This window comes from Melospiza melodia, chromosome 1 (genome assembly GCF_035770615.1).
Source record: "Melospiza melodia melodia isolate bMelMel2 chromosome 1, bMelMel2.pri, whole genome shotgun sequence".
In the NCBI taxonomy this organism is placed as follows: Eukaryota; Metazoa; Chordata; class Aves; order Passeriformes; family Passerellidae; genus Melospiza; species Melospiza melodia.
Genome location: NC_086194.1, coordinates 103695812 through 103719919, shown reverse-complemented (window position 1 = coordinate 103719919; position 24108 = coordinate 103695812). Strand labels below are relative to the sequence as shown.

General features: G+C 36.3%; 1 protein-coding gene across 1 annotated transcript in view; it reads right to left on the bottom strand.

The window, feature by feature from the left end:
* The window catches only part of ABCA13 (ATP binding cassette subfamily A member 13), a 169705-nt gene that overhangs the window by 89568 nt on the left and 56029 nt on the right, over positions 1 to 24108 (bottom strand). Inside the window, exons 23-34 of the mRNA XM_063177512.1 lie at positions 20156 to 20332; positions 17468 to 17768; positions 16540 to 16654; positions 15015 to 15344; positions 14011 to 14080; positions 12842 to 12976; positions 11309 to 11446; positions 8400 to 8589; positions 7352 to 7570; positions 5021 to 5217; positions 4124 to 4281; positions 3503 to 3733 (exon numbers count right to left, since the gene is read on the bottom strand). Coding sequence (XP_063033582.1) covers positions 3503 to 3733; positions 4124 to 4281; positions 5021 to 5217; positions 7352 to 7570; positions 8400 to 8589; positions 11309 to 11446; positions 12842 to 12976; positions 14011 to 14080; positions 15015 to 15344; positions 16540 to 16654; positions 17468 to 17768; positions 20156 to 20332 — 2261 coding nt within the window. The remainder of the gene's footprint in view (positions 1 to 3502; positions 3734 to 4123; positions 4282 to 5020; positions 5218 to 7351; positions 7571 to 8399; positions 8590 to 11308; positions 11447 to 12841; positions 12977 to 14010; positions 14081 to 15014; positions 15345 to 16539; positions 16655 to 17467; positions 17769 to 20155; positions 20333 to 24108) is intronic.

Below are 24108 nucleotides of genomic sequence, written 5' to 3'. Positions count from 1 at the left end.
TCCTGTCACTGCATGCTCTTATGAAAAGTGTCTCTCTGTCTCATAGGCTCCCTTCAGGTACAGAAGGTCACAATTAGGCCACCTCAAAGCCTTCTCCTCTTCCATCTGAACAATCCTAACTCTCTCAACCTTTCCTCATGGGAGAGGTTCTTCACCCATCTATTCACCTTGGTGGCCTCCTCTGGACTCGCTCCAACAAGTCCCTGTCCCTCACGTGCTGGGGCCCCCAGAGCTGATGCAGCCCTGCAGGTGGGGTCTCACCAGGGCAGAGCAGAGGGGCAGAATCCCCTCCATGACCCTGATGCCCACACTGCTTTGGATGCAGCCCAGGACACATTTGGCTCTCTGGGCTGGGAGTGCCCATGGCTGGGTCATGTCCAGTCTCTCATCCACGGGCACTCCGAAATCCTTCTGGGCAGGGCTGCTCTGACCTGTTCATCCCCAGCCTGTGCTGATACAGGGGGTTGCCCCATCCAGGGGCAGCACCTTGAACTTGGTCTTGTTAAACCCCAAGAGATTCCCACAAGCCCAATTCTTGATCCTGTCTAGCACCCTCCAGATGGCATCCTGTCCTTCAGGTGTGTCAACCACTTGGTAAAACCACAAAGTAACTACACATCTGTAGCTAGGACAGTGCCTACACTACAAAATGTTGTCTGCATATGTTTACTTCAGTGCCAAAATAGCTGCAGACACATTTTCTTATTTAATCTCATTAAGTCACTGTAGAGAGGTTGTAGTTATACCTTAAAAACAAATAAACAAACCCACCAAATGCTTTTCTAATACATCCTATGTCTGTTGCAGCTTCATTGACACATACTTTGATATAGCTATAAAGGCAGGCCACCTGCATTGCCCAGTCCTCCCATGGTATCCAGTTTTCAAACATCCTCTTAAGAGGATAGGAATCATTAGGGACTACATTGTACAGAAGGTATGATAGTTTACCTCATGTTGCATCAGATATTGTGAACAGAAGTGGTATTAGCCTCACAATGTTAATAACAGAGTGAGTACCCTCTGAACAACACAGGTATGGAAAAGTCAGGATTAGGCACCATGACAGAGACAGTATGTTGTTGCTACATCTAAATGAAGGTGTGTTCTAGACCTCAGCAGATCATCTTTTCCCCACACACTTCAGCAATTCCTGCTTGTTCAGAGCATGGTGTTAATGACAGCGAGGTTGTGGGTTCAATCCCTGCATGGGCCATTCACTTAAGACCTGGATTTGATGACCCTTCTGGGTCTCTTCCCACTCAAAATGTTCTGTGAAATTCTGTTTAATTTCTTTTTTGACTAGCGAGTCTATATCTCTATATCTGACTAAGGACTTGTCCTTGTCAAGGACAAAAAGTGGTTTTGTCCTTGAGGAAACAAGTCTGGCCAAATGACAATATTACAGTGATATAGATTAATGTGATTGTGCACACCAGAATGTGTTGGAGCACCTTGCATCTCACTAGAAGGTGCACACAATTTTAAATGAGGTATATGGCTTTCCCTGGAAAGTTTTAATACAAACTCTCAGGTCATTTCAAAGAAAATAATTTTTAAACTGTACTCAATTAACAAATTTTGATGCGTCTGATTTTGAAAAGATGTTACAATCATTTTGTTCTCCCCTCAAAGAAAAACAAGAAAGCAATAAGCTTTGAAATCTCCAGAGATGCCAGAAAGTGAAACAGCATCCTCCAGAGAGCTCTTAGTATATGTTTAATTTAATTAACTTCCCTTCTACTCTCCTTTTGGTTCTATCAACACTTTGCATTACAAATTTTATAAAATATACAAATACAAATGTTTGGAAAATATATCTAAAGCCTAAATTTGAGCAAATATAATATTAGTGAGATTTAAAGGTGTCAGAAACTGATTTGGTAGCACCTCAAGAGTCCATTGAAATATGAATGGAAGTCCATTTTCCCTCACTGAATAGGATTTTTAGAGAGTGTGAGTGTTCCTCAGAATTAAAAACAATAACAGTGAGTGTATAAGAGAACAAAAAGAAAGGATAAAAAATTATAATACATTTCTTCCTTTAAGACCAAGGCTCTTTGTTTCCAGATTGAATTGCTTGAATAGACTAAATAGTGCTACTATGTGCTATCCTTTTAGTTGCCAATGCAAAAAGGCTTTAGATAAGATAATAGAGAATTGAGGTTGTAATGACAACTAATGATGAGGATTCAGAGATAACAGAAATCAACCAAATCAATGCATTAAATCTTCAAGCTGAAGAATGATACATTAATATCCAATACCACATTTAAAGATGTTTTAAACTTCCCCTTCACAAAACAGCCAAAAGCAAGCTCTCCACTGAGTCACAGATTCAGCTCACTGAGGAATCTTCCTCAGATCCATGACAACTTCACATTTACTTTACACATGTCAGTTCTGGAAAGTCCTGTGTTATCTCATGGGGATGGAACCCAAAAGTATTCTTAATATATACATTACCTCCAAATCTGTAATGTTTTGCAGTGAACAATATTATTCTTTGTACCCTGTTAATCATCCATCTTCTATATGAAAATAAAAACTTTATAATCTTTTTTTGTTTGCCTCATAGAATTGTATTGCAGGAATCTCATTTACTTAATAACATTAAATGAAATGTTTATTAAACTTGCAAAGTAAGTATGATAGGAGACATTAGTCTCCTATCATCACTTGAAGTGAAAAAAAATTATTTCTAAAGGATCTATAGTACAGTACTTGGATAGTGGTGGTTTAGGGAATCTTGTTTTTTAGAAATAATAGATGGGGTAAAAGGAGTCCAGGGGAAATAACTTCTTGCCGACATGGCTCTTTACACTGAGCTAAATTTAGAATTATGAGGATGCATAACAGACTCTCTTCCCCTGATCCTTTTAGTATATACACACACATACGTGTACATATATGTGTGTATATATGTTGACGTATACGTATATGAAAAGATTTTGTTGATGTATACATATATCAAAGATTTTGTCTCCCAGTACACACAGAAAATATTCTTTAGGTATTTCATCACACAGTTTGGCTAAGTCCTAAGCTTCAGAACTAGTAAGGTGAAATGTATTCTTGGCATTTTCTTTTTTTTTTAGTCCAAAGATCCACCTGAGCTGAATCACCAGACTTGAAAGCCCAAAGCTTGTTCCAATGCTATGGGCTTAGGACAACACTGCTTCTCAAAGTCAGTGACACATTACATTTCCCTTAAGTTAATGCAGAAAAAAAACATTAAAGGGTTACACAGTTCATCAGTCTTCACATTAGATTCTTAAAAGAAAAAAATGTGCCATAGTAGAGCGGGTGCTGAAATTAACAGCAAAGTAAAACCATACAGTGCAGATTTTACCTGATTTGGGAGGTTTTGTTTGTTTGCTTGTGCTTGTTTTCAAGTTTTTTTTTTGAAAATGTGCTTCTCACAAGAAATTGTGCAACATAAAAGACACAATCAAGATTCTCTAACCAAGAAAATGTCATTACACAGAAAAACTGCAAGTACCTCTTCCAAAGTTGTGTCAGAAATGCCATAGCCAGTCACATGTAGATGCTGAAGGCTTTGATCTAAAGCTTGGAAAAGACCTTTAAAAGAGGTCTTATCTGCCCTTTCTGGGATCACATAGGTCAGCTCAGTTCCACTGTTATCTTTCAAGAAGGCTTCTGGAATGTGGGTCTGTACCAGAGAAGTGACCTGAACAATGTGCTCAGGGTCCTGGATTTCAAACACAGAGGGCTATAAAGAAAAAAAGATAATCATGCAGAAAAAAAATAAATATTACCAGAAGTATTGGTCTCAATATTAGAATTCATGCAGGAAAAATTCCACTGATGAAACTGCATCACAGTTGGGATAAGAGACTACCTCCCAGGAATAAAGGACAGTGAGACAAGCCCATTTTCAGCTAAATACTGATACCATTTTCAAAGATGCCATTGTGTCCATCTAAATAGCAATAATTATACCATCCACCCAAAACAACCAAGGAAGCCAACAAAAACATGTTTTGCTCATTCTCTAATAATCATTTTACTAAAGATATTACTTCCTGACAGGAACAAACATCTCCCTTAAAATGTACTTGGCAGAGACTCTCCATTTCAGTACAGCACATTTTTAACTTACCTTTTTTATGAGTGTCAGACTGTGTCCCTGGCCATATGTCTCCCTCAGATAAGAGGGAGAGCCACAGCACCTCAGCTGGCCTCGCTGCAGGATGGCAATGCGATCACTGAGCACCTCGGCCTCGTCGAGATGGTGAGTGGTAAAGATCAGAGTGCAACCTGTATGGCAAAGATTGCTACATGTCCACAAAACCTGGTTTCTAGAGAGGCCCCTCACAAAGGTCCTTTAGCCTTAGGGAAACATATTTTCAGGACTCTTTAAAATCTTAACTACACAAACAAAATATGCTGTCAGAATTACAAATTGAGTTACATTCAGTTCTAAACTTACTTTGCCCTGTTTTATCCATAGCAAAGAGTATTAAGGCTTTAGAACCTCCGGCTGTTTTAAAAGCTTAAGAAATTCCTTAAAATGACATCACAGCACTGTCTCTTTCAATGGATCACTCAATGTGAGTTATTAGAGCTAATTGAGTGCTCACTAGCTGAAGAGTTTGCTTCCCACAATCAATTTTAGAATTAGTGTAGCAGACTGACGATGAATATATTTTAATTAGAAGTATATAAGCCTCTATGTACAGGTATATGCAAAATAGGAAATGGAAATCAGAATGTAATTTTGGGAAGCTGAAGAAAGGGGAGAGACTTCAGGACAGGACTTAAGACTAAACTCAGTCTTTAAGATTGGGCGTCTTTCTGTGCAGTAGCGGATAATTCTTGTAATACCATTTGACTTGCCTTAAAGTTACCAAGATCACCTTAATGTTTCCTCAGAAATTAATGTATTCCGTTTCTGATAATATTTTGACTACACTTTGACTATCCAGTTTAAATTTATTGGGGAAAAAAAAAAAACGAAAAGAGAATAAGAAGTAAACAATGCGCATAAACTTTGTACCGGCTTTGTACTTCAGAAGAACATCCCAGATACTACGGCGAGAACATGGATCTACTCCACTGGTGGGCTCGTCCAGAACAACTGTCTTTGAGTTTCCAATAAAGGAGATGGCAATTGACAACCTCCTTTTCATTCCCCCAGAAAGGGCTCCAACAGGTTTGTACTGATGCTGGCATAAATCCACATCTTCCAGAGCTCTGAAATAAGAATACAGAAACAGGACCAATTTTGAAAATACTTTTCTAGTCACTTTCTGCCCACTCAGAGAACAAGTACTGAAAAGTCATTGTAAAAGGAAAGTGATAAAATCACTCTCTCTGTCTGATGATATACTTTGGTATCAAAAACAAATAGGAAAAAAAAATCTCTACCTACAAAGCATAGAAGCTTATCATCCTCAGATGCACATATTTTAAATGATATTTTAAAGGAAAATTTTAAATTAAAGATAATAAAATTAATACTAATTTTTCCAACTACTTCAGCAAACTACAGATTATAGCCCCTCTAAATAATGATAGAGACTGCTAGTTTTGGGAAATAAACTGATTAGAGATCCCTAGGTAGAATAACACTATCTAATCAAATTTAATCTAATTCCTATGTTAAGGATTGGGAGATATCCTACAGATGTTTCCAATTCAGCCCTCGCCATTGCAAGATGCTGGTCTTGCATCTGAGCATGGTATGGAAACATGATTAATAAAGGCAACACTATAAGACCTTTAACTTATTTTTCATCACACTGAGCATACAGTCACTGACCTAAGAGCTTTCAGCTGCTATCAGCTTGGCAAGCAAGACATAGAAGGCTCAACAGTCCTAAGTTAAACTCCTGAATCATTTCAGTGAGTATGCAGTCTGTAAGCAATGCCATTTACCCTGAGAGAATTTCTCATTTTTAAGAAAACACATTTCAACTGCTGTTCTATAGATATATAGTGAGAAAAATTATTCTTAATCTCTTTAGAAGCCTGCTTTTTTAGCTAATAAAAAGCTTTTGCTTCATTCTTTTGTTGCTTTTCTAATTTCTCTGAAGTCTTTTGAAGCATTTGTTGTCTTTAAAAATAATTTTTCTTAGTAGCAAGGCCTGCAGAGTTCTGAGTGTTCTCATGTGCCGTTAGTATGACAGGCTGCTGCTAGGATTACTACTCAGCAGACTAAGTACATTAAGATACAGAATGTTATTTTGCATCAATTTTAAACCATTTACTAAATTTGTTTTTTCTCTGTGGTTCTAGAGAATTCCTTCTGCTGTTTCTGGAGAGAACAGGGTGTCCACACCTGAGTTTGTTCAGATTCAAATTTAAAAGTAACAGGATTTTATGATTGCTACCAAACAGGAAAGCCACTTTGCCACAAATGCCTCTGCATATGCCTGATTGTACACTTAAGGAAGAGTCCCATCAGCTTGACACTTTTTTCCATTGAAGCATGGAAATGCCTAGCCTTTCGCAGAGTCTAGCATGAATCAGAAGGTAAACAGAAGCTATTAACACTGCCACACCGTTTGAAAAGCATATCTTTTATTTCTGAAGTAGGACAAATGCAGTTTGCTATTAATGAACCAGATCTCAGCTTGTACAGTTTACTAGTTACTTTAATATACACTAGGAAAAATTAACATCTAGTCCTATATTGAAGAAGTATCAGCACAAAAATACTAGTAAATGTTTATCACCTGACAAGTGGCAAATCCTCAGAGTTTGCGTCAGAGCTCTGACTTATTTTTGCTATTGTATTTTTCATTTTTAAACCTCATCATTTATTAAAAATATTTGAAGCTGGATGTGGCAAAGGAAAACGAGCTGGCTTATTTAAAAATATTGTAGCAGTCACTGCCTTTACCTGAATTTCCTGGTTTTCTAAATTTCCTTCTGCTGCAAGTGAAGGAATACAGGATAAGAAATGTATAAAGTCATTTTGTTGATTTATTTAAAAATTTGGGGTAAGCACAGCAGTTTTCTTTCTATCTGCTTCTCTGTCAAGGATAGAAGTAAGGCAGACAGAATGAGGTGGACCCCCTGCAACTTTTACAAGGCTAAGCACCTCCACTCCAGTGAAAACATCATTATTTGATGGTTGTGTATACCAGGTTTTTAAAGAGCGACAGTTCCCTCTACAAATATATTCATTTAATAGTTAGAGTCTAGGAAATTTATTTTCAAGTCATGATTACAGAACATGAAATGTGACAAAAACTCACAAAACCCTGCATCTTCCATTGTTTTTCCCTCGTAAGTTTTGCATTTTCTCCTTTTTATTTGGGTGGCTTGCAGCAGTCGTTACCAATTTACTCGACAGATTTCAAGGAAAGGAAGGAAAACTCACCCACTGACTTGTTCATCCAACTGTTCTTTTGTCCACGCGGGTGCCTTCACGGACCCATAAAGCAGGAGATGCTCTCGCACCGTCAGCGTGTTGAACAGGACGTCGTACTGGGGACAAACACCCAGCTCTGTCCTGATGGCAGCCAGCTCCGTCCGTATGTCCTTCCCATCAACAATAATGGTGCCAGAGCTCGGTGGATACAGACCAGTCAACAGGGATCTGATATTAGGAAAGAAAATAAAAAATCAGCAAGATAACATGCAATGAGCTCATCATTTAGATATCCTGAGGCATCCTTAAAGCAACACCAATTCAATCAAGTATAATTATAGAGACATGACTAATGTTTTGGGTTTGTATTTAGCTACTTTTTTCTTTTGGTGGCTTTTTGGGTTTGGGGATTTTTTTGGTTGGTTTGTTTGTTGGTGTGCTTTTCGTTTTGTTTTTTGAGCATGATCTCAAGAGTTCTTAATTTCTCTTCTTCCAGAGCATAATCTTTTTTTTTTCCCCAGTCAAATCAAACAGGTGGTTGTTTCCTTTTCCACATGGGTATTCTGTGAGGAGTATCCCCAGTTAGGTCCCATCCTGTGTCACTGGCTTGATGAAAGCTGATTATAGCTAACAGAAAGGTAGAAACATAAACTTCTTAGTTGAGACATTTTTTAAGGTCATTTCTCATTTTATTGCTTAAATTTTTGATCAACTGCCAAGAAAGAAATCCCCTGCAACTTCTAGGGACAAAAACACCATAAAATTCCAAAAAAGAACACTCCTTCAAGATGTGTTCAACTCTCCATCCAGACATGCCCAAGTCCTGCTTAAGCTGTTCCTGGGATATCACATTATGGTTCTAGTGGCACAGAGGACTCCGTTCTCTACTCATTACATTCCTTTCGTCGTAGATGTGCAACCTTCACTTTCCATGTGCTTTGGGAGTTTATCAAATATTTATTGGGGGGGTGGGGGAAGCACAGCAAAGAGTTCACAAAATTTTAAACTGAAAAAGCATAGCTGAGATCAGAGTAATAGTATTAAAAGTCAGGCTTACATAACTGTTGTCTTTCCAGCTCCATTAGGTCCCAGGAGCGCTGTTATCTGGCCCTTATGGAAAGTGAGGTTGAGATCTTTAACAGCAGCCTTCTGACCATCCACATGCTCTTTGGTGAGGGACAGCAGCACAACACCAATGGTGGAGGCTCCTTCAGTGCAAGGGACTTTCCAACCTTGAGCTGCGGGGTCTGTGCGGGGAAGAGCAGCAGAACGAGCACGTTGCTGTATCTAACATGTGTTTGTGCATAAAAGGAATAACAAAATAACTTCTGCTACCATTTACCAAGGCCTAGAACAGATGTTCTAATTGACTGAACTGACACAAACTACACTGAAATGAAAGGTACCATGCCAATTTATATTTGCTAAGAATTTGGCCCATTTGTTACACCGAGTTATGTGTATGTCTACATATGTCTTTATAAAGTCATAAAATAGTTGCTATATTTTATTTCTAGTAAAAAAATACAACATGACTTGATTTTTTTTATGCCCATAAGCATTAGAATGTTCTAACTGTGTAAGCTACTTCATATATGTCATCCAGTTTTAGGCACACAACATTGACATAACATTCACAGGCACAGGCAGTTAATCTTCTCAATTCCCCTCAGTCAACCAAGCAAAGCAGATCTCTGAAACTACTCAGAGGAGCAGCCTAGTCCAAGCATAATTCAAGGTGCTCAAGGCAAGCAGATATCCAACAGTCTTCTTGCTGTGAGGTAACATCCTCAGGAAATTGAGATGCCATCTGACACCAATGAAGTTGCCTTCCTTTCCATGTCAGGTTTGCACTACTTTCCAGCACAGTCAACCAGCAGCCCCATTACATTATTCATGTTTAATATTTTATTGACTCATTACTACTTAGAGATCTGGCAGTGAGTGGGTTCATTTTATTTTTAAGCAAAGGCAAGCCAGATTGGAATGTTGGTCCAAAGAAACAAATGTTATGCCTGAGAATTATGAGAAGAGAGAATTATTCTTATGCATATACATACACATAAGATATTTATGGCTTATAGTCATATTATTTGCAATACTTTTACGTAAATAAAGTGCAAACATTACAAGAACAGAGAATTATCCACTACATTAAAAGCTTGAATAATATAAATCAAATTATAAATTTTAAAAAACCCATAATTATTTCAAAGATTAGTTTGTTTACACGGTGATTGAAGAAGTTGTTTTGCTGCTTTCACACTCAATTTTAAGCTTCTGTCAAAAATTTGTTCTAAACTTGAGGTCGCTTGCTAGCAAGGTACTACCAGCAGTTGTGACACTACTGAGATCTCCCACCCATGCACCTCTCTTCTAGGAACCTTTCTGCTGTCCCCTAAATTTGCATCCTTTAAATTAACAAAAAAGCATTCAAGTGCAGAGGGGCCTCAGACAGTGCAGCTCAGGGAAGACTCAAGAGGGAGGGCTCCAAGTTGCTTGCAAGCACTAAACTGATTACCCTGGGATTTCTCCAAAGGGGATCTCCAAGAGGGAGCACAGCACCCTGGTCACAGCCAGCCCTGCTGCAGCTGTAGTTCCAGCTGGTAGGACCTACACTCCCAGCTCTTCCCTCACACCTCTGATTTCCTAAATTTCCTCCGTGCCCCTGGGACCAGCCCCTTACCTGTGCTGTATGGAACAAGGGAAGAAATTGCCTGGAAACAAGTCACTTTGCTGTTCCTAGAAAATTCTTTGTGGCTGCATTTATCCCATTGTCAGTACAATGGCACACAATTCTTTTAAAGGACAGCAAGCTCCTTTGCTGCAGACAGTGCTACCATTCACACACAATTTGCTTTCAACCACATGACATGAGGAAATCACTTGAATAACTTGAGCCAGAAACCACACTAAAACTGGTCAGGCAGAGAAGTTTATGTCTTTGTTTTCTGCACATTATGTGCTGAACCCAGAAGGAAACACTGGAAATTTTCATTTTATGTAAGGACCAAACACAATTGTCTTAACAAAATGGAGTGGTTCCAAATTGCAGAAATTCAGACAAAACTCATACAACTAATTTTTCCACAGGTGTTAAAAATGAACCTCAAGACATTTTGAAGTCTGCTCCAATCTAGGAGACACCTGTATGTAAAAGTGCTGAGTTATTCATCTTCTTCACCTATGCTGCAGACAACTGAATAATTTCTAAGATATTGTAACTCCCAAAATAAGCACAGCAACCCATCATGTTGTTCTAAGGCCCAAGATGGAAAGCAGGTGAGAGTGACTTACTCCTTCATTTCCAAAACCTAAATTAAACGTGGGATTGTGCTCAAAGGGACTGGAGAGAGAGGAAAAGGTTAAAAAATCTGAATTAATTGTAAGCAAGTGAACATACATAGAAGAGCAGTGAAATTATCTCGAGGCTGAAAAAAAAATTAGTTACAATAACAGCTTTCTAGACAAATGGCTAAGAAGCAGAGACAGAAAGAACAGTGATTATAGAAGAGGGACATTAGAAACAGAAGGTAAAGAAATGAACAAAGTTAATTTTTCCACTGAAACAAGAAGCAAATTTTTAAAAAATTTAATAAAGCCCGGCACATTTGGGATTCATTGAGAGTACGAAAAGGTTCAGTGGCTTCCAAAAGATCCAAACAATGCAAAGTGGCAATACACTGGGAGAGGATGAACCCAAGAGATACTTATTTTACATCTTTCAAAGAGTTTGCTTAAATATTTCTGTTCAATAGTTTTCACAGAATAAATCAATCATTACAGGGGGTAGCAAAATGAAACACTTACTATATAATATTCACAGTATATACTACATAATGAAAGAGAGAAAGGGAAAAGATCTAAACATATAATACAGGAGCAAGCAATGATAAAAGCAGATTAACTATGACTAGTATATCATTCAGAAAAAAAAGGCATTGTTCAAATTCTATTACTACAAACCTTTTTCTTGGAAGTTTTCATTGAAGAAAAACATATTAGAATTCAGATAATGTCTCTTGCTTCTCTCTGTACTGCACAGGTTCTTCCAGTAGGAAACAGTAAAGGGAAAGTACCACCGGTTCTTCAACCCAAATTTTCCTATGTTAGAATTATGATATAAACTGTTGAAAAATTTATAGACATTTTGCATCTGTTTGTAGACTAAAATGTCCTATTATTGCTTACAATGAGTCAGTTGTGCCATTTAATTAGCCCCAATACATTTCTTTACTTAAAAATTTTAATAAAGTGTAAAAAAGTCATTTGGTCATAAAACCAGGTCCTTCCATAAAATAATCAAGCCTCACTGATGTTTTACCCCACCTCCAAATCAGCTTCAAAATGTAACAGAATCATAGACCTATCATAACCTTGCAACCCATAGGGAAGAAAATTCACCAAATAGCATGCCAAGAGAAAGAGCCCTTTTTTAAATTATAAAAATAGTCCATTGTACCAGTTGTCCCATTAATATCTGCAACACTCAAACAAATCAGCCACCAAAAGAAGCACTTATTGTGGCACATAAACAAAAAGGGCAAAAACACAATCCTGTGTGCAAACTAATCTTTGGCAATGCCTGATCTTTTCTGGCATTACTTACCCATCACATAATACACACTCTCTCTGCTTGGAGTGTCATTACATGGACACTGAAGTGCAAGTGTCAATTGAAGATAAAGTGTTTTTAAACTCAATTACATATTCCACCCACCCCTATCTTTCAAGGCAAAATTTAATTTTAATTTAATAAACAAAGAAATATAAAGTAGCCAGAAGAAAAAGCGACATATGCAAATCAGAGGAAAGGTAAATCATCAGAGGAAAGGTAAAACATACAGTGAGGCATGAGGCCATGATTAAAAATACATCAATCAACTCAATAAGACTTACAAAACTTGGTTAATGAAAAAATTTAAATAACCACACCACTACTTTCTGAAAATATATTTGAAAATTAATTTGTTTTCTCTATACACTGTACCGTGGACTGATTGGGAACAAGATACAGTGACTGTGCCGTCTGAAGTTTTTTTGATCTGAAAACATGCTGTTGTTCATGGGTTTCAGCCCAGGTACTGAGAGGAGATTCACCATTTTTCCAGGAAATTTTGCTTCTAGACTAAGATCTCTTACTGCGAAGATCCAATAAATTCCTAATTCTATTAAATATTTGTCCTACCCATCAGCAAACAAAAGATATTTCATGTCTGGCTACAAATTCTAGTCCATGTGTTAGCACTACTCAGTATTCATGTATTTAGGAAGATGTTGTTCCCCAGTCCCTAAAGAAAGTCAGACAGTTTTGCACAACAGAACCATAACTCAGAAAAATACATATTTTTGTTTTATTTGCATGAAACCAAGAAAGACAATGCCACGATAAGTGTTTCCTATGGTGACTGGATGTTTACATTGTGAAGACATTAATGGGTGAATAATATTAAATAAATTCTTCAAAAACATGAAATAAGAACAAGCCCATGGTCTTACCAGGAAAAATATTGCTGAAATACCAGCCACCAACAAAATATAAAATGGAGTCAAAGAACATCATCCAGCACATCCATCCAAAGGTCATGTATCCTCCTTGTGCCGTTGACTGGTGCACATTATCCCACTGAATTCCTGGTAGTAATAATAATGATTTTTTAAAGGTCAAAGCTAGATCAACACAGCATTAAAGATCACAAACACATCAACTTCTGGGCCTTTAAGCACTGGCACAAGACAAACCATAGCTAATAACAGTAATCCTAATGAACAGAAAAAAATTTCTATGCCTCTACAAGCCTGTGTTTAGAACAGCAGGTGACACTGCTGCTGGGAAAATGCAGAGAAGATGTTGAAAGGGTTGTTTATGAAGTTTTAGCTGGCCCTTAATTTGGCAAAAGAAAAAGAACTACAACACTGACAAAATGAATCAGTCTCTAAGCCACTCTGCTAATATAAAGAAAAGGATTACACAAAGTTTAATATAATTTCTATAATGCTAAATCTGGAGAGTTAAATCTGTGAATTCTAACTAAGAAGCATAGTGTACATTTACTGCATTTAGAGGTAAACATGAATGAACTCACTGAATAAGTGATTCATAAGATTATTACATTGCAGAAGACACTAAAGGAAAAAAGAAGGTGCAAACACTACTGCTACAGAAAGCTACCATTCTGCTAAATGGAAAACAAAAGTAAAAAAGTTGTAAATTTATTTTTAAAATTGCATTTTTTAAACTGTAAATGCTACTTTGTTTGCAACACAGTGGATCACGATATTGCTTCTGCTTCTACAATTCTTTTTCCACAATTGTCAAGGAAAGTTGTTTCTCCCAAAATACATTTTGCCCTTCCTTCAATAAAGATGAGTCATTTTGATGAAGCGTCTGGTGGGAAATTTAAGTAATATATTCTGCAACTGTCTCTTCCACTCTTAAAAACTGTTGTACCATTATGACAATTTTTCAGTAATTTGAAACATCCACTGTCATGTATATTGTTCTTGCCATAACAGTAAAAAGAAAAGGATTGCATCCATTAATATACCTGAACTTGATCTAGCTTATTAATTTATTAGAGATTTTTTCAGAACAGATTGAAAAACATTTTCAACCCTAGTTTTTGAAATAATAATTACAAAGCTTTTCTCCTAACCAAAGACCTTACCTATTTCTTGGCCCTCAAAATATGTAATGAAAAATATTCCTTGCCCAAAGGCAGTTGTAGACAGAAGACACTGCAACATCAGAGGAGAAAGAGTATGTGAACATCAAATAGAAACATGCTCTTAAAAAGTTCCATGAAATAAAATACATTGTGATACTAAAATCAAGCACAAACTAAATAGACCTTATTTTTCCTGCACACAGGCTAATGGTTGCTATTTCATTTTATGTTTTAACCATACTTCCCGACAAACCTTAGTAGTATTTGCTCCACCTAACAGAGCTCCACTGACCTAGTTATTAATGCTGGAAAGTGTTATTTTATCTGACCAAATGACACTGAAAAAAATGAGCATTTTTTAACAATGTATTAATCATTCCACCAGCCTAATTTAGTGGGTTATTTTGAAATAGTGAAGCCATAATGTGCGAAATATGGTTTTCTTTATATGATGGTGATACTTGATGTCACATTCAGGGATGTGGTATTTTAGGACAGTACAAAGACATAAAACAGGCTATAGAATACATAGAACAGGAAAGGACTTGAAAGAACCTACATCAAAGAAACACATACCTCAGATTAGGTGGTTGGACAAATTTCTGATATATTCTCCAATTATATTAACAGAAAAGGATTTACTAGTTTTTTTCCAAACAAATAACAACTTCGAGAAGTGAAATGTCATCAGCTGATCTTGAAAATTCACCAATGTTACAAATATTTTGAAGTCAAGACATTAAGAGAACTCATGAGTATAAGGAATGCAACTTCCTGATATTTTCTGTAGATTTACAAAATTGCTCTGGCACATTATTTTTCACTCCTTTCTACCTTCTAAACATTTTCTCAGTTGGAGATTTATTAGTGTGATTTATTTCCAATAATCATAAAAGCAAACAGAAACGTGGGAAAAAAGAAATACATTATGGTCTGAAGTTTTGAAACTATAGAAATTCACAGCGTAGTTGGAGGAGAAAAATTAGAAAAGAAGAAATGTTTACCATTATAATCTGGTTGGTGAAACTCAGCTGGTTCTGCAAGACCAACAAAACTATGTAGGGTAAAAAGCTGATCATGTAGACAAGGCTGGCACACAGAGCTGCTGTATCCGCGCTGCTGAAGAACGCTCCCAAAAAGTAGCTTAACATGATGACTGTAACTCCAAATTCCAGGAGAAAAAGGTAGATAAGGAAGCCATTGCTATAAGCAAAGATACCACTTGCTTTCAAAATGATGGCCAGAGCGCAGCTGCTTACTGTGAGCACAATGACATTCTCCAAAAACCAAGCAAAGAAATGAATGGCTGGATACACACCCATTGTCTTCATATACTGCAGGACAACAGAGCATAGAGAGCTGAAGTCAGGAAAAAAACTTTCTTTTCCTTTTTAAGCAAAACATTTTGTCACTGAGACACTACCATCCTCCCAAAGGATTTCATCTTCCCCTCAAATTTCTTGTTTCTTTGCCCTTGTGCTGTGCTCTCTCCTGGATCAGACATGTTATTGAGCAGGGCAGGCTCTGAGATCATCACACATAAGCACAAGTAATCACCATGCTCACGTAAACTCTCTTTTGCATAGGGTTTTAAAAACAGATGTCATATTACTGATTCTTCCAGCTAGGATTTTGCCTTTTTATAATCTAAAAAGTACTGAGAATATCCATAGCAATATATATACAAATATTTTTTTCTCAGCCTGTTACTCTTCTGAAAGAGGCATACAGTTTGTAACCTTTATGCATTACCTGGTAAATAAAAAATTAGCCAGGTATGAAGTACATCCCTCTTTTTCTAAAAATGTGCTTTTGGATACAAGCTAATAAAACTTTTGAAGCTGTTCTCATAAGACCTTCAAAATTAATATTAAGGTGATTTAATATTTTGGAGCATTAAAAAAGTTTACCTTACAACAGAATGATTAGAGAAATTAGATAATTCCTTAATAATTCCCTAAATTAAAAATTATACTCAAGCAGTAATTGGGCTGATACAATGAAATCAGTGTAATGCTTTAAAAAGTGTATTTATCCCTATAGAAAACATATCACAAGGACCCTGTCCTTCCAAATGCTTAGCACCTGTGAAGACTAGCTGTTGATAGAAGCAAATAATTGCCTCCCTTTTTTTGGCAGGCAATTTCCCTTTTATTTCTGATAATTACACAGTTTATAACAAACCCTTAACTTATTTTAGGTAGTTTTATCATTGCTGACTACATAGAGCAAAATATGAAAAAAAAATCCAAAACAAAAATCATTCTAATCACAACGCCTTCCCAAAAAACACTTTCCAGCTTCAACTTTTGCTTGTTGCTTTTTGTCTCATGGACAATATTTGCATACTGATGCTCAAATAATGTTTTGAAACTGAGTTGGCAGTTAGAACTAGAGCCTACTGCCCAGAGGAAACAAGTGAAAACAAAGCCATCTGGATTATGAGTACTTAAAAGTACCTCACAAATTTTGTATTTCAGTGCACCTAAATTAATAAATTTTCTTTTCAGAGGTTAATTTGCCTCTTACCTCTTCAAGATGAATTTCTCTTTCATAAACCAGCTTACGAACCATACCAGCAACTGAAACCATCCATGTTAACATCATCATAAGTGGGAAAAAAAACCCTATGTTGTTCAAGAATCTATGAAAGAACAAATATGAAGAGTTGTCAGCCCACAAAGGTAAATTATTTTCTAGCAGAATGTTAATGGGTTAATACTGGAACTGTACTCAAAATAACATACAATAAAATTTATTCCTCGTCTGGTTAGAATTACTTTTTTTTTAATGTAACAAGATAAATGCATGTACTGGTACAATATTATTGTACTAATTTTATATATTATAGTATTTTATACCATACAGCTGATATAATTACTTTTTAGGACTCTATTCAAAGCCAAACAAAATTCAGATTTTTGTCAATGGCAAAATAATATATTTGGACATCGAGGAATAACATGACTCAGTCAATTTTTACTCCACTTTAACAAATTAGTTACCACTGCCTAATTTTAAAATCTAATAGTTGGGATGTTTTGATGATTTTACAGAGAGCAACCCTACACTTTTTCTTCATCAACTTCACCCTTCAAGCAACCAATTAACAGTTTGTGTACAGGACAACTACGGATTTAAAAGGGATCTCTTACAATAATTTAATTGCACACTATGTTGACACAGCCACTGTCCAGCAGACTACTCCACACTATGGCTGCAAGCATTTTGTAAGGGGTTTTTTGCCAGACAAACATTGTTCAACATGTTATGTTAAACACAGCTGCTGGGCAGTAATTGCTATGCTGTAATACTCTGGCATTGGATGTACTTGTTCAAGACTGTGCAGAGATATACATTCACCCACTGAAAAGTGGGAACCTAGTAGGATTCCAAGTTCTCTAGAACTAATCTAACAAGGGTAATCATCAAATTTAAAAGCTGAAATTTTACTTACAGATCACTGGTGTGGCAAGGGTAAGGCATGGCTTGCACCTGAATTGCTGTCACTGAGGTATCTGTCCCAGTCTGTGCTGAAATAATTGCCCTTTCAATCATATCTTGAAGAGGAATAAAGACATGGTTGTATTTAAACCCATCAGCTGGCAACTTGTGGGGATGGGATTTCCATGTTGGATTTTTAATCAAATCTGTTCTCATGCTGTAGAGAACACTAGTTCTAATTGTATATGAAATGTGTCTTGGAAGGAGATTGCTAGAATCTTGCTTCTTGTCCTCTGGTGTACTGAAGATGATACCTGACACGAGAAGAAAGGAAGCTTCATAATTAAGCTTATATAATTTATGCTATTTCCATAGCTAACTCATGGCTAATTACCATTTGATATAGGATGCATTAATCTGTCACAGCAGGCCTCCAAACTTTCTTGATTCCAAGCCCAAAAATGGCAGGTTTCAGAGACACATTTTTCACTTTCATGAATATGAAATGTAAAAGATGATTCACATGATAAATGGGTTTGTAAAAATCATTTTTATCTGAGGTGATTTGTCTTTTTCTGAGCTGCAGTTTTTTCTTTGCATCCACATTTAGCCCTTTTTGGAGGACTGATATCAGTTCCACAGCAGAAGCAGCAGCCATAAAATTTGTGCATCAAAGCATCAACAGCTTTCATAAGCAGATGACAAAGTAAACAGCACCAACCCACTAAAATTTATTCTGATATTAATCTTCAAGTCAATTGCAGAAGTTCTAGTTTAGCACAGCAGAATTTGCATGTTTGTTTTCTCTAGCTCTGTATAAAGGAAAGGAAACCTCAACCAAACCGATGAAAGCATAATATGTAGCTGTAAAGATGAAGCCAAATTCATGAAACTGCTTCTGTTCTCTTTTTGTGTTATCCAGACTTTTTAGGACTTCCTGATAAATGCTAAATGTTGCCCTTTTCTTCCTTGGGAAAAGGAAGAGATATCTTACCTACCAGCTGGTTCTCTGAAATATAATAAAATACAGAATACTGTCGCAGACATATTTTATGAAAAATTCTTTTGTTAGGATCTTTTCTCCTGAGAAGCTAAGAAGCTTCAGCTTCTCCATGTTTTGCTGTTTTGGAATGTGATTTGGAGAATTGTTTACCCAGCATGTGAAATTGTTTTTACTTGATGGCCAATGACAGCCACCTGTGTCGAGGCTGTGAGCAGTCACAAGATTTTATTATCATTGCTTTCTATTCCTTGCTAGCCTTCTGATGAAATCTTTTCTTCTATTCTTTTAGTATAGTTCTAATATATAATTTTCTTTTAATATAATAGATATCATAAAATAATAAATCAGCCTTGTGAAACATGAAGTTAAGATTCTCATCTCTTCCTATGTCGATACTGCCTGCAAATTCAACAGAATACTTTACTGCAAACCTGATCTCATTTTTCCATTTACCCAAACAGTTGATTTTCTAAGACATTCCATGAAGCTATGAAGGCTCTGAAGACCACAAAAAAAAGAAAGGAAAATTCAATTCCAGTTTAACATCTTTCATTGGAAAGCAATGTATGCCTACATCAGAGCATATAATATTGACATGTTGGACATATTACGTTCCTTAGAACTCCATCTTCTTGATCTCTAATAACGTGAGGAGATAATAAGGCCAAAGTAATGAAAAATACACAAAATGTCTTGACTTAGAATATGACCCTTCCCTAGGTAAGTGGAAGAAAAATGAAACTATAATTTGATCATTCAGTTTTCTGAGGGCCAAGACTTATCTGTCTGTGTCTTTCCTTAAACAGACAAATAGTTTGCCTTCTCCAAAGTACTCCAAAAAATTTTCCTTGTCTCAAGGTATAGCCTGTTTGTTTCATATTGATAGAGGGTGGAAATTGCCAGGGTACTGTGCAGATCACAAAACAAGCATGAGATTCCAGACTGAACGGTTTGCTTCTTAACAAGTGCTTTCTCATATCTTCTGTTATACACTTACAGGCATAAGGGGGACAAAAAAAAATCCAAAAAGACAGAGGGAAAATGTTGTGGAACACTTTTTATAGACTTAAGGAGGCCTCTGTTTTGGAAATACTACATGCAATCTACAACATTTTCTGCAAGACAAGAGGATATGTTAAGGGATAAGAACTCTTGCCTTTTAAAATCTATTGTAAAATTAATTGATTCTCAGCAATAAGCATATAATGCAGGAAAAAAAGCATAATCCCAAGGAAGAAAATAATTCCTTAAGAACTTATTTACTCTGAATAAACAAGCAAATTTCTCTGAGGGGTTGGTTTAAGAGTAAATTTTAAAAAATCCCCTTCCTTTCCTCCTTTTTGAAAAGTCAAGAATAGAAAAATTATATTTTGAAAGGAAGTAAACTAGATAACCATCTTGTTACATTTCCTCAATATTCCACATTTTTTTATCTTTTTCTTCTTTAAATATTTATGACCATTCTTTTAAACATTTTGATACAAATAAGATTCATTCATTTGGCCATTCCACAGTTAAAACAATATAATTAGTCTTTTCAGCTTACATTACAGCATTCAAATATGCTTTATGTTGACTGTATTATATGTGATTTAATGTGTTCTTTGAAACTGTGTGACCTTTACCTACCTTATCAATAAACACAGACAACAAAGTCTGAAATTTTCTGTAAAAATACATTTCACATATGGTACTTACTAGCCAAAAGATTATTTTCCTGCATGAGTTCATGAGCCTTCTCCTCCAATTTCTCTATAGAGTCAAAAGGTTGGAACCGGTCCAGTAACACACAGGAAGAGATATTCACAACAAGCTGTGTCAACTGGTCAATCTGTTTACTTGCTGAGCTGTTAAGCATCTTGCTCGTCATAGTTTCTAAGATGAGGGAATAAATTGAACTTGCTTAGTTTTAATGATCAGAACAGAAAGGTGTGTTGTCACTTGTACATCCTATAAGAGTAAATCCTCATTTTACTAAAAAAAAAAAAAAAATTAAAAGAAATAGAAATTTTAGCATGAACTTGTGGAAGTGCAGTTCATGTTTCAGTGGCTTTTACAAGGCCTCAACTACTCTTTCCTTCCATTTCAGAGGAATAAAAATGTAACAAATTCTAGCAAAGTCCTAAAAAGAGCCCACACCCTTGAACCATTTCTTACATTTCCATAGCTACTCCCACAAATACAAGGGAATTGCTGTACTTCAGATATCATTATACATATTAATCTCTCATTTAGCAACATAATATTCAGTTCTTTTCTCCTTGATACTGTGAATATTTCAAAAACCATGCTAAATAGAGCATAAGCATTTTGACAGGAGTCCTACATTTAAAAGAATCTGAAAAAAAGCCTAATAATCCCTTCATTTTTACTAGGGATACAGGAGGAGCAATTACCTCAATCAAAACCTGGTTTCTAAAAACTCAACCTTTGGAGGAATTCAGATCTTCATCCATTGGTAGAAAATGTAGGGATAATGCTATATCCTTGTGTTTGAGAGAATAATCAGAAGGATAGCATGAGCTAGAAACAGGCTATCTAGATTTAATAAAATATCTGAATTTCTTGCGTAATAAACAAGGCTATAAAATGTTCGACACAATTTTCCATCTTAAATTTTTCAACACGCACTCGAAGATATAATCTTTTAAAAAGGATAGGTGATGATCTCCTATGATAAGAGTGGTGACAGACAAATCCTGGATCATAGACATGACTCAGCATCAGCACAGGAAATATTACAATAGGAAGGCAGATGAGTGGAAAATGTGTAAAGCAGTCTGAAGAAGAAGCCTGGTTAACAGTGAGAAGGGTAAAGTGCACAAGGAGAAAAAGCAGAGGAACTGACAGTCTAGAATTCAAAAGATAGGCAAAAAATGACAAGGTGAATTCATAGGTTGAGAGAAACCAGAACAGAATAGAGATAATAAACATCTTATTTATGGCTATACTTGAGGAGGACAAGAAAGGAAACATCCATGCTGCCCCTTTTTTTTTTTTTTTTACAGCATTAGAGAGAAGAGAATATTCCTAACATTAAGCCTGAATGGCAGGGTTTTCATATACATTTATATATATATGTATGTAGTTATACAGAACCCTATATGCATTATTTTGTATGAAGAGAAGCTGAGGGTTGGGGTTGCTCAACCTGGAGAATAGAAAGATCCAGACAGATCTCATAGCACCTTCCAGATCTTAATGTGGCCTGAAGGGGGCCTACAATAAAGCTGGGGACAGACTTTTTGCAGGGGCATATATTAGTAGGACAAGAGGGAATGGCTATAAACTGTAAGAGAGTAGGTTTAGTATGGAACAAGTTCACCAGAGAAGCTGTGAATGCCCCAAGCCTGGAAATGTTCAAGGCAAGGCTGGATGGGGCTCTGATCAACCTGGTCTAGCAGAAGGTGGCCCGTGGCAGAGGGATGGGAACTATATCGTTCTTAAGGTGCCCTCCTACTGAAAGCATTCTATCATTGAGTGATATATACACACACAAGACCTTAATTTGAAATCAATAATTAGCTAAGAAAAGCTTCTCTCATGAGTTAAATTGTTGAATATTTTAGTGTAAGAAATAACATCCATATTGCTGTTGGCTTGGAGCGTGGTATACATAAATATATGTGGAAAACATATTGTCTTAATGCACTTCTGTTCTCCATCATAGAAATAACATATACATGAAAAAATGCAATCTACATGAGTGTTTAAAAATCAAGATCTATAGAGTTGAAGACCTTGTTTTTCCCATTTATAAATGTCGCTATTATGAAAGAAAAACTTGGCAAATCTGTGTTCACTATTGTCTTCATATTTCTTTAAAACATGAAGTCAGCCCTCATCTTTCACTCAGCTTGTTTAACCTATCATTAAGTAACTGGGAGAAAATACAAATGGTTTATGTAAGACCATTGGGTAGAAGTGCTGTTTAAGTAAAAATAAAAAGTTGCTGGAAGAATAAATTAGATTAAATCAGGAATAAATAAATTTTGGTCAGAAATTAGAAGAAAGTTTCTAGGTATCAGAAGATTTGGGTGGTGACAGAGTTTTCAGTGATGGCACTACAGCTGTTTGTTCCCTGCGTTATAGATACCCACAAAACTACATCATTACAATGAGGGCAGCAGAGGGGTAGCACACAGGAAAGCTGCTGGTTTTGGTCTTGTTTTTTACTTTCCCGGCTGTTATACACAGTGTCACATGTTTCTCTCTGTAAGGAGAGCCCTTGATAGTGAAAAAAGAAAATTCATATCTGGAAGAAATCACAGAAGAGGAACAAGAGAGAGACTCAGCAAGTAAGAATTTAAAAGAGGAACCTGCAGCACAATTGTCTCCCAGATCTTCCTGAGGGTTTGTAAGGACTGCACCCAGCAAGGAGCTCACAAGTGCTGGTGGGTCAGGGTTTATATAAGATCAGTAGGAAATTATTCCAAGTTGCTGGGCTGCGAAGCAAGCATAGAGAAAAACAATTGCCTTGCCCACATACAGCTATCTTACAAAGTAAAGGGATTAAAAAGAAAAACACAGGCTTTTTAGCCTTCAGCCTAAATATTTACCTTGCTCCACCTGAGTAAATATGACCCAGTACTTCTTCTAAACAGTTTTAGAAATTGATAACCTTGCAAGGTCTTGCAATATGATGATTTTATAGAGACATTGGAAGAGGTCTACATCTATCCACTCTGTCCATGACACTTTACAGCAGGAGTAGCACAGAAAAATCCACCACTAAGTCTGTTAACATTTTTTATATCATTGTAGAGAAATTAAAAACGATACCAAGACAAGGACTTTGTATTTGAGGATAATTAAAAGTCATCTGTATGTGAGTATAGATGTGATAAAAGAAGATATTTGCTTTAGTTAGAAGACATAATCACAGAGATCAGGAGATTTTAGAAAGCTGGAGCTTTGAATGAAAATTAAAAAGATTGTGAGTGGTAAAACCATTAACATGGATATATTCAAGGCTTTAATTGGATGCAAGCAAGGTAATTACAGGACTGAACAGCTGATGCAATATAAGATTAATGAAAATTTTTAAAAACAAACATAAGAACAGGTTTACAGTTAAGTTAGACATGATTATGGTCCAATAAAATAAACAAAGAGTACACAAGGTAAGATGGAAATAAGAGTGCATATCATTTTTCAAGAAGTAAAACAACCAAATGAATCTATACAAAGAGGCATAATAAATGCAGAGGAGTGCTCTGGTGCTTTGGAGAGATCAGTTTCACAGAGGCATAAATGCTCTTGTGATCTATAGCCCCTATTGATTTTCAGTTTTTATATGATGCTAATTTTACCAACTGTAGTCCCTTAAAATAAGGAAATCCTAGTTTCACAAGCCACTCAAACCATACTTTGTCTTGACCATCCAAACTATTAAACATTTATTACATATTATTAAATGTCTTTAGTTCTGTTAAAAAGCTATAGCTTGAGAAACACAGGTACAGATTTCTTTGATGTTGTCTGCATCAGTGAAGATGGATCTGGTAATTCCAGAGATCATGATATCTATTTAATGAATATTGTTTGTCCACAACCTATCTTGTAGTTCTCAGTGTTAGGTCCGCACAAACAAAATCCAGCTATTACTCGACAAATAGATTTAGATAGCTAGGTTTCCAGCACTCCCTGAA